This window comes from Dendrobium catenatum, unplaced genomic scaffold, assembly GCF_001605985.2.
Source record: "Dendrobium catenatum unplaced genomic scaffold, ASM160598v2 fragScaff_scaffold_157, whole genome shotgun sequence".
Taxonomy (NCBI): domain Eukaryota; kingdom Viridiplantae; phylum Streptophyta; class Magnoliopsida; order Asparagales; family Orchidaceae; genus Dendrobium; species Dendrobium catenatum.
The window spans coordinates 707,429-721,688 of record NW_021318619.1 but is presented as its reverse complement, the minus strand read 5'-3'; the positions used below and the strand labels follow the sequence as shown (position 1 = coordinate 721,688).

The window sequence follows — 14,260 nt, the reverse complement described above, 5'->3', positions numbered from 1 at the left end:
AGCTCTCTTTAATGGTTGGATTCTGGTGAATTGAATTTTCGAAGTTTTGGGTTAGAATTTGGCCCAATACTTTAAAAATTTATAGCTCACACACTACTTAGAATTAGGTTTAATTTTTTTTTGGTATTTGTAATTTAGTCTGAGGGTTAGGTGACCATAAATTCAAACCTAATTGAACAGAAGTGACACCAAGAAAAAATAATTAGTGACAAGGTCTAGTCAATTTAGAAAAATTCTAGTAAATTCTGCACACACCCAATATAGGTGAAACTTAACCACAATTAACCTAGTGAAATTATATACTATAGGTTAAAATTTCATTGAATTTGGAGGTCGTTAAGTAATAAAATTTAGCAAGTTAAAATCCAGCTTTTTTAGGGATCTAGAAACCTAAAAAAATTATAATAAATCTAAATTAAATCCAAAAAATATAAATAATATATCAAACTAACCAGAATTTAATCCTTTACTTAGGAAAAATAAAAGCCCCATCAGTGGACCTTTAATTTGACTTTAATTTAAGTTTTTTTGTGAAAATTATTATTTAATTAAATTAAATATTTAAAAATTGTTAAACATACAAAATAAAATTTAAACACTTGAAAACAGTCTCATGGTCATCTTTGACTTTTGGGAGTGATTTCATATAGTTTGAGATTAGTTTTGATAAAAATGATTAAAATCTTCCTAATTAAATAATTTAAAATATCAATTAATTAATCAAACTTTGAAAAATCATAACTAATTTTAAAATAATCCAAATTTAACAAATGTAGTATCATTCAAATCAATTTGAGGTCTAATATTTTCCAAAAATGACAAACCCATAGAAATAGGTCAAAGTCAAAAGTCAACTCTTCGTTCAACTATAATTCAGAATCAGGTAAGAAATTTAAAAATTTATAACTAATTTCAGATAATTCTAAATTAGGCGAACTCAAAGGCATTAGACTTCTTTTTATTTAACACATTACAAAAAAATTATCCATAAAACCCGTCTTCCTTGAACTACTCTATGATGGTAAGTAATTAGTTTCGTTGCTATTAATCCTTAAGAGGTTCTCCTTAAAATCATTTCCCACAAACATGGGTGAGCAAACACTTAGCAGTTAACAAATATTTAAAAAAAAATTCATGAAGCAAGAAAAAGGAGATGTTATGCATGGAAATTTTTATTTGGTAGTGCTGGAACTTTATTTTAGAAGAATTATAAATAAAATAAAAAGTATACTTGATATTTGGATATGCATATATGGTATAAAATTTTACATGCTCAATCTTCTTTAATTTTTCAAAACTTTTTCATTCTTTATAACTTCTCATTTATTAATAACTTTTTCTTTATTTTCTTATATGCATAAAATATAAAATGCTTAATCTTATATTATACACCCATCCCGGAAGTACCAGTATTTTGTACTAATTAGGTACACAATCAAATTTGGCCAAACATTTCATTATATTTACTCCAAAGATTCTTTTACCAATTTGATTTGAAGAGTCATTTACCATTTTGCTCTGAAGATCCCTTTATCAGTTGGTACTTCGGATCATCATGCACATTCAATCATAATACTTATTTTAGAAAATAAATCTTTCAGGAATTCATATATGCTTGCATAAATTATTTCATATTCAAATGTTCTCCTAATTATATTTCATTGTCAATCTCATGTCTACCTTAATTTTATTTAAAAGACATGCCACATTACTCAACCTTACATTAAAAATCACAAGGTATAAGTTTAACATTATTGTAATAATAAGTATAAATACAAAATTAACCTTTCTTGAACAATAACATAAATATAATTCTAACATATGCTTGTTGAATGAATAGGGATTTTCAACAATTAAACATTTGCATTATTTCATATAAATGAAAGTTTAGGAATATGAATTTAATCTAAATACAAGTACATACCTTAAGAAAAATACGGGACGTGTGAAGATATTAGTTTAACTCCTTGATGCTTTTTCTCTTCTACTTCCATCCCTTCCATTCCCAAAATCTATGAAAAACCCAACATAAACTTAATTCATTTCCAATAATTGATTTTAATTTCCCTAGTAGCCACCTTAACATTTCATGATAATTAATTTAAATTTTCAAATTTATCATTAACCCTAATTTTTGGAAATCATAATTTCCTTAATTTCATCAAATAACCATGCCAAACTTTCCTATAAACCTAATTAATATTTAGGTAAACTTAATTTCAAATTAATTTAATTTAAAAATTAAGTTTTTTTTTTTGCTAAAAAACCTTAATTTTCATCATTAAAATCTTCCTAATGTCATTTGAAACAATAATCATGAAAGGCTTTTCTTAAAAATCCAAAAGTGTGAAAAACTCTAACTTTCCAACTCACAAAATTTTTTGTAAAAACTTCGTTTTTGTGGTTAAGAAGTATCTTCAATCCTTCTCTAATGATCCCCTTTAAAAAATTTTAGGTTTTTCCAAATTCTTAAAAATTTTCTCTTCAAGAAATTGACATGAAAAGGAGGGATTTCTTGATTACAAATATACATTAGTCTTCCTTGAGTATCTCTCTACGATTTCCGCCAAGATTGGTCGTCGGAAACTGCCGCCAAAGTCGCCGTCCCAATTCTTACGACGCCTCTTGTATCTGCCTCCCTTTTCCTTTTGTTCGGTCCAAACAAATAGAGTGAAGGGACCGAATAGTTTCGGTGCCTGAATACTTTGTTGGCTTAGGGATTGCCAAAAGACCGATTTGCACTCTCTTAAAACCATGGGGGTTATTAAGTAAATTTTAGTTTATAAAACTTCGACGATTTTTACCTTTAATTTCGAGCAAAATTAGGTACAAGTTCTTTATTTCAATTCGCTCGAAATTTTGCGTAGAATTTTATAAAATTAATTGTGTTGAATTACGATGAATTTGAAAATTCATTCAATTTTCATCAAACACATCGAAATGCGTGTAAAGCTTACGATCGATGTTTTTTAGGTTTTACAATAACAATGTGATATTTGTTCTTCTCATACAAGTATGATTTTTATCCTTATTTTATTTTAAAGTGTTTTATTAGTACACCAATCCTGTACCAATCAGAGACTGACACGTGGTCTTTCCTCATGTATAAATCATCTATATATATGAACTATGTATATGAGAATAGCATGAGATAATAGATTTAATATTTCATGTTTCCCTTCCGTCTCTTTCTTTCTTCTGTTCCTTGTCTTCTACATGGTATCAGGCCGTCTTCTTCTACTTTCTTGATCGGGACGATGGCCAACTCTCCGACCGCATCGTCTGCAACCGCCCAATCCCAACTCCCGCCGGCTGAAACCTCTCAAATTTCTCAGTCGCTCAAATTCGTCGTCTCTAATCTCAAAACGCTCGTCCCGAATCAATTATCCTCGGAGAACTATCCTCTGTGGCGCCATCAGATCTCCAAGCTTCTTCGCGCAAATGAATTCGATCACTTTCTTGCTCCTCCGACTCTCCCTCTGGATTCTACTGATCCCGCAGATGCTTCGCTGATCAAGAACTGGCGGTTCATTGATCAGAACCTTCAAACCGCTCTGTGCTCGACAATCTCGCCGACGGTGCTCCCGTATATTCTTCATCTCGACACCACACATGAGATTTGGCAAGTTCTTGAAAGCCAGTTTCAAGCCACCAGTAGATCCAAAGTAATTCAGCTCAAGAATGAGCTTCATCACATATCCATGAAAAATCAGTCTATGATCCAGTATATGACCGAAATCAAGAAGCTCGTCGATCAAATCGCGTCTGCTGGATCTACCATCGACTCTGAAGACATAGTTTTGTACATCTTGAACGGTTTGCCGGCGGTGTATCAATCGTTCAAAACATACATTCGGAATTCACCCACTCAAATTCGTCTTGAGAATCTGTATGCCATGCTTATCAGTGAAGAAATTCATATCAATGCTGATGCCGCGCGCAACTCAGTCGAAATCAGCCAGCAATCGACCCTGTATGCCAACAAAGGTAGAGGCTGTCGCACCAGAGGCCGTTCCAACCAATCTCAAAATTCGAATGGTCGATCCGGACAACAGCAACAGCAACCGGTAATCTGCCAGATCTGCACCAAGAAAGGCCACTCAGCAGATGTATGCTGGCATCGCATGAACGCTAACTACACTGCTCAAACGAGTAATCTGAAACAGAATAATGCTCTCATGGCTAACTCCGAGACTCCATCTTACGATTGGTACTTGGACTATGGAGCCTCCTCCCACATGACCAATGCGGCTGACAATCTTAACCAATCGACAGCATATCAAGGAACCGACGGCGTCTTCATTGGGGATGGAAGAAACATTCCCATTGCTCACTCGGGCACGAGAATACTTCCAACCCCAAATCGTAAGCTTCATCTAACAAATCTACTTCACGTCCCTAACATTTCGCATAATCTTATCTCTATATATCATTTAGTTAAAGATAACAATATCTCGGTTACTTTTGATCCAATGGGTTTTGTTTTTAAGGATCTGACGACAAATCAAGAGCTTCTTCGCGGTCCATGTAATGCAGGGCTGTACAAAGTCAGCCCAGCAAACAAGATCCCGTCAAGCTCATCAGCATTTCAAGCTTCCAAGAATTCGGTTGTCAGCTGGCATGACCGTCTCGGACATCCTCACATCCGCATATTGAACAGCATAGCTCACTCTAATCCTACACTTCACATTCAGCATTACTCTTATTTTCCTTGCAATACTTATATTCAATGTAAAAGTCATAAATTACCATTTGTATCCTCTACAAATAGGAAACAATTCCCTCTTGAACTTGTACACTCGGACGTATGGGGACCGGCTCCGGTCACCTCTACTCAGGGACATCGTTTTTTTTGTTATTTTTGTGGATGATTTTTCACGTTATACGTGGCTCTTTCTAATTACGAATAAATCAAATGTTGTTTCTATTTTCATGCAATTTACTACATACATTGAAAATCAAACTAATCGCAAAATCAAAGTTCTTAGAACAGATGGCGGCAAGGAATTTTTCAATCAACAGATGCATACTTTTCTCCAATCCAAAGGAATCCAGCTTCAATCCTCCTGTCCTTACACACCGGAACAAAACGGGGTATCGGAACGCAAAAATCGTCACATTGTGGAAACAACGAGATCTCTTCTTCATAGGGCATCTGTTCCGTTAGAACACTGGTCTGAAGCATGCTTAACGGCGGTATACCTCATCAACCGTATGCCATCTACCAACACTCAATACAAATCGCCGCTGCAACTTCTGTTTCGCAAAAATCCGGACTACGATCATCTTAGGACCTTTGGCTGCGAGTGTTTTCCTCTTCTGCCCAGCCATGCTCGGAACAAACTCCAACCCAAGTCCAGCTCATTTGTCTTCATGGGTTACTCCGATATCTACAAAGGCTACAAATGCTTAAACAGGGAAACTCACAAAACTTTTATCTCTCGTCATGTTACTTTCATTGAAAACTCATTTCCTTTTCATCAAAGCAGCTCTCCTCCGCAGATACATTCTAGGGACATTCCTCCCTCTCTGCTTCTACCGGTCTCCAAGGCATCAGACATACAACTCTTCATTCCAACCCATACTGCACAATCCTCAAAATCGCAACACCACGAGCCCTCATTGATCCCATCTCCCAGCCACACCACTTTGGAGGTACTTCCTATCTCGGACACCCCTCAGCCTCGGCAGATCATACCAACCAAGCATCCAATGGTTACCAGGCTGCAAACAGGGTCCTTAAAACCATCCAAGCGTCTCAATCTCCTAGCCACAGATTCATCCAATGCGGATCCAGACCCCACCAGTTTTGCTGAAGCCAACCGTCATGCGGAGTGGAGACAGGCAATGGCCGAAGAATTCATTGCTCTTCAAAAACAGGGCACATGGTGTCTCGTGCCACCTCCTCAGAAAGTCTCTATCTTAGGTTGCAAATGGACGTTTCGTAAGAAGTTCAATTCGGATGGCTCGGTGGCCAGGTACAAGGCGCGCCTCGTAGCTCAAGGGAATAAGCAAGAATACGGCATCGACTATATGGCAAAACATTCAGTCCGGTCGCAAAATTTCCAACCATTCGTATGCTACTTACCATAGCTCTTTCGCAAGGTTGGACAGTGCAGCAATTAGACGTATCGAACGCCTTCCTCCACGGCCAACTCACAGACACGGTCTACATGGCTCAACCGCGAGGATTCATCGATAACACTAATCCTAACTACGTATGCAAGCTGCAAAAATCAATCTACGGGCTCAAACAGGCGCCCCGAAATGGTACAATACATTTATGAATCATCTTCTCACACTCGGCTTCCAACACAGTCAAGCGTATCCGTCGCTTCTCACGTTTCAACACAATCAGTCCCAAATCTTCCTCCTCGTCTACGTCGACGACATTCTTGTGACTGGCAACAATCAAGAAGTCATCAACAACATTCTCTCCAAGCTTCATGCTCAGTTCAATATGCAAAATCTGGGCACGGTTCATCATTTTCTGGGTATTAAAATTCAACAATTCAAAGATAAGTTCTTTCTCTCTCAAGCCTCCTATGCTACATCTATCTTGACTTCTGCTAATCTAACGCATTGCAATCCTTTAGCCAACCCGTCGTGTACAAAACTTCCGCCTGAAGTAGCAGAGGACACCATTCTCTCGGAACCCAGCACCTATCGCAGAATCACCGGCTCACTACAGTATCTCACTCTCACGCGTCCGGACATTACTTACGCAGTCAACGTGCTATCTCAACATATGCATGATCCTTCTTCTCAGCACGTATACCTCCTTAAACGTCTGCTACGGTATATCAGAGGAACGGTGGACTTCAGACTGCCTATTCTCAAAAATCAGCTAAAACTCACGACATATTCAGATGCCGACTGGGCCAGTGACGCTACCACGAGGAAGTCCACAACTGGTCACTGCACCTTCTTAGGTGACACTCTCATATCCTGGGCTGTTAAAAAGTAGGCCACGGTTTCTGGATCATCCACGGAGTCGGAGTACAGAGCTCTCGCGGCGGCTGTTGCGGACTCCATCTAGCTCAAGAGACTACTACACGACTTCCTCATTCAGCACGATCAACCCATGGATCTTTTCTGTGATAATATGTCGGCTATAGCGCTCGCTCACAATCCGATTTACCATGCCAGAACGAAGCACATCGAAATAGATCATAGATTCGTTCGGGATCACATTCAAAATAAAGCCATTCGTCTGCTACCGATCGGGACAAATTTCCAGATTGCGGACATTCTCACGAAGCCCTTATCCACTCCCAGGTTTCAAGAGTTAAGATCCAAACCGACCATTCAAGATGAACGCTCGGTTTGACGGGGGCTATTAGTACACCAATCCTGTACCAATCAGAGACTGACACGTGGTCTCTCCTCATGTATAAATCATATATATATATATATATGAACTATGTATCTGAGAATAGCATGAGATAATAGATTTAATATTTCCTGTTTCCCTTCCGTCTCTTTCTTTTCTCTGTTCCTTGTCTTCTACATGTTTAATTGCTAATTTTACATAGTGATTGAATTTTAAGCTTAAAAAATTTTGGTTTTTTGAACTGCCGCACTTCATGAAAATGCAATGGAGTTATAAGGCTGTATTAATCATCGAAATGCATATCTTAGAAAAAATTGTAAAATTTTATATTAAGGTTCTCCTTTGTTATAAATATTTTTAAAAAGTCCATGAATAGGTTTATCTTTTATTTTCCTCCTAAAAAAGAGACCAGAAGGCTGGAGCTATCTAGTTAATGTCAAAGTAAAATTTTGAGAATTTGAAGCTAGCTTACAATGAAAAATTCATAAAAATGCTTTCTATTCAAGCTTGTAATTGAGCAGAGAGCCGAGCTGAAGCAGGCTATTCAAGATCGAGCTAATGAGCCGAGTTTGAGCCTTAGAGATTCCAGCACATGAGTTGATTTCGAGCTTGAGTTCTGGGCTCGAGTCGAGTTCGAGCCGCCTAAAAATTTCGCGAGCACAGCTTGAACTTGCTATGGCTCGAGCTCGTCTCGACTCGTTTACACCCTAGTTTCTTTATTTTAGTATTTAATTATTAAAAATATGAAAAGTATTAAATGATTAAAATAAATAATTTCCCTTGATGAGTAACATAGTCTTCATTATACAAAAAATTGGGCATTCACATTTATTTATGATTTAAGCCATTTGCTTATATGCTTAAACAAAACTTTAATTCTTTACAAAATATGAAACTAAAGATACAATTTTTATAATATTTGGTTGAATAAGAAAGTATTTTGATGTGTATTAAAATAAAGGATATGGAAGTAATTTATGTAAGAAGGTGAGAGACGTTTGTAATTTACTTCATTCTTAAAATCGAATGAGTTGTTTGGCAACAAGTGGGATTTAACTTTAGTGAAATTTAATAAATCATGTTAAATCATGAGAAATTATTTGGTAATTATTTTATGATTTTGATAGTTAGGGATTTAAATATAAAGAAGATAATTACAAATTAAAAATTAAAATTAATATGTTATGAATTTAATAACATGTTAATTACAAATTAATTATTAATTTTATTTTTAATTATAGTTAATAATTTTAAATGATAAATAATTTAATTAGAAATTAGTTTAATTATTAAATTATTTAATTACTAATTATAATACTATTTATTAAATTACTTAATTATTTGCAAATCTAATAAATATTTAATATCTAATTATATTAATAAGTATTATTAATAAGTATCAAATTAATTAGTTATTTTTTTAAAAAAATTAATTATTTAACTAATACTCAACAAACTTAGCTCATTCTAGAACTTTCCCTCCTGTCAGATCGAATGCAACACCGAGAGCTGGCCAAATACCATGAAAGTTGAATCTCTAGTTTATCCTAAGGGTCTCTTTGGCAACAAGTGGGATTTAGTAAATCAGGTATATGTGGAATTTGTAAATCCAAAATGTGTTAAATCCTAATAATTGTTTGATATGTCAAATGTTAAATCCTGTTAAATCCTGATAAATTATTTGGTAACATATTCAAGATTTATGACAATTAGAAATTTAAATATGAAGAAGATAATTATAGATTAAAAATAAATTTATAATTAAAAATAAAAATTAATGTGTTATGAATTTAATAACATGTTAAGTACAAATTACTTGTTAATTATTATTTATACTTAAATTATATATGTAATAATATATATTTTGAGTTATATTAATTAAGATAATTGTATTAATATTTAATTATTAATTATGCAATTAAGTTAAATTATATAATTAATTTATGCACTAATTATACAATTAGTTATTTAATTCATTTACTTAATTATTAATAATTTAATATATATTAATTAAGTTAATCAATACCTTAGGGCGTCGAGGTTTTTCCTTTCATCTTCACTTTTTCGTTACTGTTCCCCTCCGTTGCTTTTCTAGGTCTAGGATTACACGCGTCGCTTCTTCGGCTCATTCGTGGCTGTTCGACTTCGCTCCTTCGACGACTTTCCCTTGCTGTCGGATCGGAAGTTACGACATTTTGATCGGAAGCAAGAACGGGAGCTCGCTGGCTGTGAAGGTAACTTTCTCCCTTCCACCGAACCGAGGGATTTAGTAAATCCAGGATTTAAGCCGTTAATCCCTAAATTCGGGATTTATGAAATCACTGGATTTAACGCGCGCACAAAAACCATTTGGCTGGATTTAGCGTAAATCCGACATAAATCCCACGATAAATCTTATACCAAACAGCCCCTAAAAACTCTATTTCGGCAGACCGGATTTGGTATGGCCAAGAAGCGGGCGAAAGGGAATCGTAGGTAAGAAGCCTTGGCCTCCGCTCCGGTAGATCCACCGTCTTTATGGGGAGGGGAATGTCGACGCGGCTAAGTCGGTGGATGCTAAGGCGGCGGAGGAAGCGGTGTACTCGTCTACCGGAGCCGAGGCGGAGGAGGCCAAGGCATCTTCAGCCATAATGCCTACGATTCCCCGGCTAGAGGATCACCTGAACGTTCGTGTCATTCTTTTGTGCTTAAGTGATATATTTAATCATAATGTTTTAGGCGCTATTTTCATTTGGACATCGGATTCTATTTGGATTTGTTGCTTGTTAACGTCTATTTGAGGTCTGTGTCTTGTTCAACAATGCTAGTACGCTGCTTTTAGTGAAGTTCCCGTGTAGATTCTACTCTGACGGCTTTGCTTGAAAGATATGAATTGTTGAGTGGTTTGTTGTGATTGTATTGGTATACGTGTAGTAATTCTTTAAAATTTGTCTGCTTGGAGATACCATATGTCCTTGTGAAATAATGCTAGCTTTGATTCAAGCTAATTTTGTTGAGTTGAGTTTCTACTTTGGGATCATTTTTAGTTTTGAATCTATAGAGAAGCAGCTTGCTTGTATCACAAACCCCGTAGCAATTATATGAAGTTTATGTTTCTTGAACAAAAGATTTCCATTGGAATGCATTGGTTGTTGTCAGAAAAATTAGAGTTGTTGTGCTTAAACTACTGCAGATCCCTTTACTTTGAAGGCTTGATGAAATATATTCTTATAATTGATTATTGATCTATTTTAATGAATGCCACCATTGATTTTTCTGGAAAACTGCGATATGCTGATTCATTGTATAGTCATTTTTTCTGAAGCATCAAATTCATAGAATTGAATTAAAGACTGTTTAACTATACTGGAAAACCTTTATCAATTATAGTTTTAGAGTTTTAGTGCTCACAAAAAGTAGTTTGACCTTACATTAATATTTCTATTCTATAATCACTTTTATAAATGATTATTTTGTGCCGATTATCTTCTTTTTTCCTGGTGTATAGGTTATGGTTGTGCCACTCCCACACCGGCCTCTTTTCCTTGGATTTTACATGTCAGTCTCCTTCAAGGCATGTACATCATTTTTTACTTGTATATTTTACAAAGTATCAAAAGCATTAATTCATACATGAAACATATTTCATATTTATTAACATCAGTTTAGGTGAAAAATTTCTCTTTGCTAAACTTTTCTTTTGCATATATCTAGCAACTTTTTCATATATATATATATATAAGTGACTTGGGATTCCACTCATATCAAATACTGGCCATCCATTTTTATTAATTTTAATTATTCAAATCAAATCTCAACCTTTAATTTTATTTATTATAATTATAATTAAAAAAATAATATTAATACTGGTCTATAATAATATCCATTTTAATTAATATACGTTTCTTTTTGAATGTTTAATGCTGGGTTCGCCATTTCTGCCCTATTTTGCAAGCATTATATACACTGTGTATAAGCATTGCACATAATGTGTATAAACTTGTACATAGTGTGTATAATACTTATACATAACGTGTATAAACTTATATATAATGTGTATAATACTTGTACATAGCATTTACAAGCTTATAAATAGCATTTACAAGCTTATATATAGCATATATAATGCTTGTACATAGCATGTACAAACTTATACATAGTGTATATAATGCTTGTACATAGCGTGTATAATAATTGCATAAATTTGTACATAGTGTGTATAATGCTTATACATAGTATGTATAAACTTGTACATATTATGTATAAACTTATACATAGCATGTACAATGCTTGTACATAGCATGCACAATGCTTGTACATAGCATGCACAATACTTGTACAAAGTATGTATAATGCTTATACATCATGTGTATAATGCTTATACATAGCGTGTATAATGCTTGTACATAGTATATACAAATCTATATATAGTGTGCATAATGCTTGTATATAGTATGTATAATATTTGTATGTAGCTTCTATAGATTTGTATATAGTGTGTATAATGCTTGTACATAACGTGTATAATACTTGTACATAGTGTGTATAATATTTGTATAAACTTGTATATAGTTTGTATAATGCTTGTAAATAGCGTGTATAAATTTGTATATAGTATGTATAATGCTTATACATAATGTGTATAATACTTGTATATAACGTACATAAATTTGTACATAGCATGTATAATGCTTGTACATATCATGTGGCATTAATAATGGAAGAACAAAATCAATGTGGAAAGATTAAAAGGGAAAAGAGAGTAAACCAACAATAACATGATTAGATAGTACAATAAGAAAGATATACAAAAAAATAAAGTAGTATCTCATGTGATACTCGACACATATGAATGTAAAAGTCACAAAGCAGACTAAGAATAATTGCAATGACAATGATAATATTAGTATGGTATTTCATTTTCTATGCAGGAGCAAAATTCAAGTTTAGCTCCTTGTAGGCTCACAAAAGCACTATATTAAATAGCAGTAGCTCAATTTTAACTTATATGCATTTTCACTACGATAATGATATTTGTTTTCCTTTTTCCTCAGCAAATGGCTGCATCCAGAGGCTATGAAGACATTGTGAGATTTCTTATTCAATGGAGAGCTGATGTAAATTGCATTGGTGAGATTAGACATGGATTTAGAATAAAGTTGACTTCAACGAAATCTCTGCATGATATTTTTGTAAAATGGCTTTGAATGCAGATAAATTTGGAAATTCGCCATTGTTCGAAGCTGTTAGGGCCGGACATGATAAAGTTGCAAAGCTGCTTGTGCAGAATGGCGCAATTCTGAACCTAGAAGATGCCGGTACATATCTCTGTAAAATAGTAGCAGATAGTAAAATTGACATATTTTGCCGTATGTTGGAATATGGAGTTGATCCAAACAGTAAAAATTATGATCACAGAATACCACTACATGTTGCAGCTGCAGAAGGGCTGCACCTTCTGGCGAGTGTCTTGCTTGAATTTGGAGCTAATGTGCTCTCCCAAGATAGGTATCACACTCAGGCTTCATCACATTCTCCAGAATTTTGTTCTTAAATATATAACTTCACAAATCTTTAAGCAAAAATATGAAATGAAATTCTTTTTCTTGCAAAAAGAGGCTGCCCATAAGAACATGCGATCCTAGTGATAATGAAAGAAAAAATTTCACCATAGTAATGTTTTGTCCTTTCGCTCTCTATGGATGTCAGGTAAGTAGCAAAGAGAATGATAAAGCATGTTAATATAAACTGCTATCTTTTGGGAGGAAAATTGATGATCAATTATTTAAAGCCAAAGAAGGCGTTATTTTTCTCAGCTTAAATATTCATTGCTGCAGGGCCTTATCCTAGGTAATTTATTTCCTTGAGTGATTAAGAGAAAGTAAATGATTCAAGGCCAATATTTTATTTTAATCTCACTTCTTGGTTAGCAAGTTTTTCTCATCATGAATTAAATTTTACTTATTAACAAGCAAAAATTTCTTATCGTGGAGGAAGTTTTGAAATAGGAATAACCTTTTTTTTTTCCTATTTTACTAACAAGAAGGATTTTACCTTTCCATGACAGATGGGGAAACACCCCCCTTGAGGAAGGCCAGAGATGCGGAAGCAAACCTCTAATCAAGATCTTAAAGCATGCTAGTCAAAGAAGTATATTAATGTCTCTTTAGAATACAAATAAGTTCCACAAAATAAGCAACTTTTTTCCTGTAATTTTTTTGAACTTTTACTGCAAGCCAAAGTTTTATTTTTTTATCAATTCAAAAATGGGTATCACCTACTTTGATGTGTAATCACTATTCAAAAGTAACGTTTTACAACGCAATGCTTTGTTCTGAGGCTTCATTTGGTTTTTGTAACACTTATCTAGTTGAATAAGCTATTAGAAAGCAGGAACAGGGTTTTTTTTTGCTCTATCAACAATTTCCCTCAAAAAAGTTGTTTTTTTATGACAAAGTGAACATAATGTTCTAACGTGAGCGAAAAAATGGCACAAGTCATGCCAAACAAAACATAAATTTCAAAGTTCACTAACCTTTGTGTCCAATTCTAGAGGAGCCATGGATTATTGCTAATTTATCTTTGGTAAGATATAATTTTTGTTTCCGCTTCTTGAGGACAAAAAAAAACTACCAAATGAGCATAAAGGTATTTCTCGGTGACTTATGTATAATGCTTATACATAGCGTGTATAATGCTTGTACATAGCTTGTACAAACTTGTATATTGTGTGTATAATTCTTGTATATAACATGTATAAACTTGTACATAATATGTATAATGCTTGTATATAGCATATACAAACTTGTACATAATGTGTATAAAGCTTGTACATAGCGTATATAAACTTATACATAGTGTTTATAATGGTTGTACATAGCTTGTGTATATTCTTTGTACATAACATTAAACGTAATGTACAATGCATTTATAAACTTGTACATAGTG

General features: G+C 34.2%; 2 protein-coding genes across 2 annotated transcripts; both read left to right on the top strand.

Annotated features, from left to right (window-relative positions):
• The first annotated feature begins 6,220 nt into the window (after nucleotides 1-6,220).
• Nucleotides 6,221-6,967, top strand: LOC114579063 (uncharacterized mitochondrial protein AtMg00810-like). The gene has a single exon (XM_028692753.1). It carries the CDS (start codon nucleotides 6,221-6,223, stop codon nucleotides 6,965-6,967), a length of 747 nt encoding a protein of 248 aa, XP_028548586.1.
• A 117-nt stretch (nucleotides 6,968-7,084) lies between these two features.
• On the top strand, nucleotides 7,085-13,726 carry LOC110099471. The gene is made up of 7 exons (XM_020826630.2): nucleotides 7,085-7,324; nucleotides 9,349-9,567; nucleotides 10,821-10,886; nucleotides 12,367-12,442; nucleotides 12,526-12,630; nucleotides 12,751-12,820; nucleotides 13,380-13,726. Exons 1-7 carry the CDS (start codon nucleotides 7,085-7,087, stop codon nucleotides 13,480-13,482), a joined length of 879 nt encoding a protein of 292 aa, XP_020682289.2. The 3' UTR covers nucleotides 13,483-13,726.
• The last annotated feature ends 534 nt before the right edge of the window (nucleotides 13,727-14,260 follow it).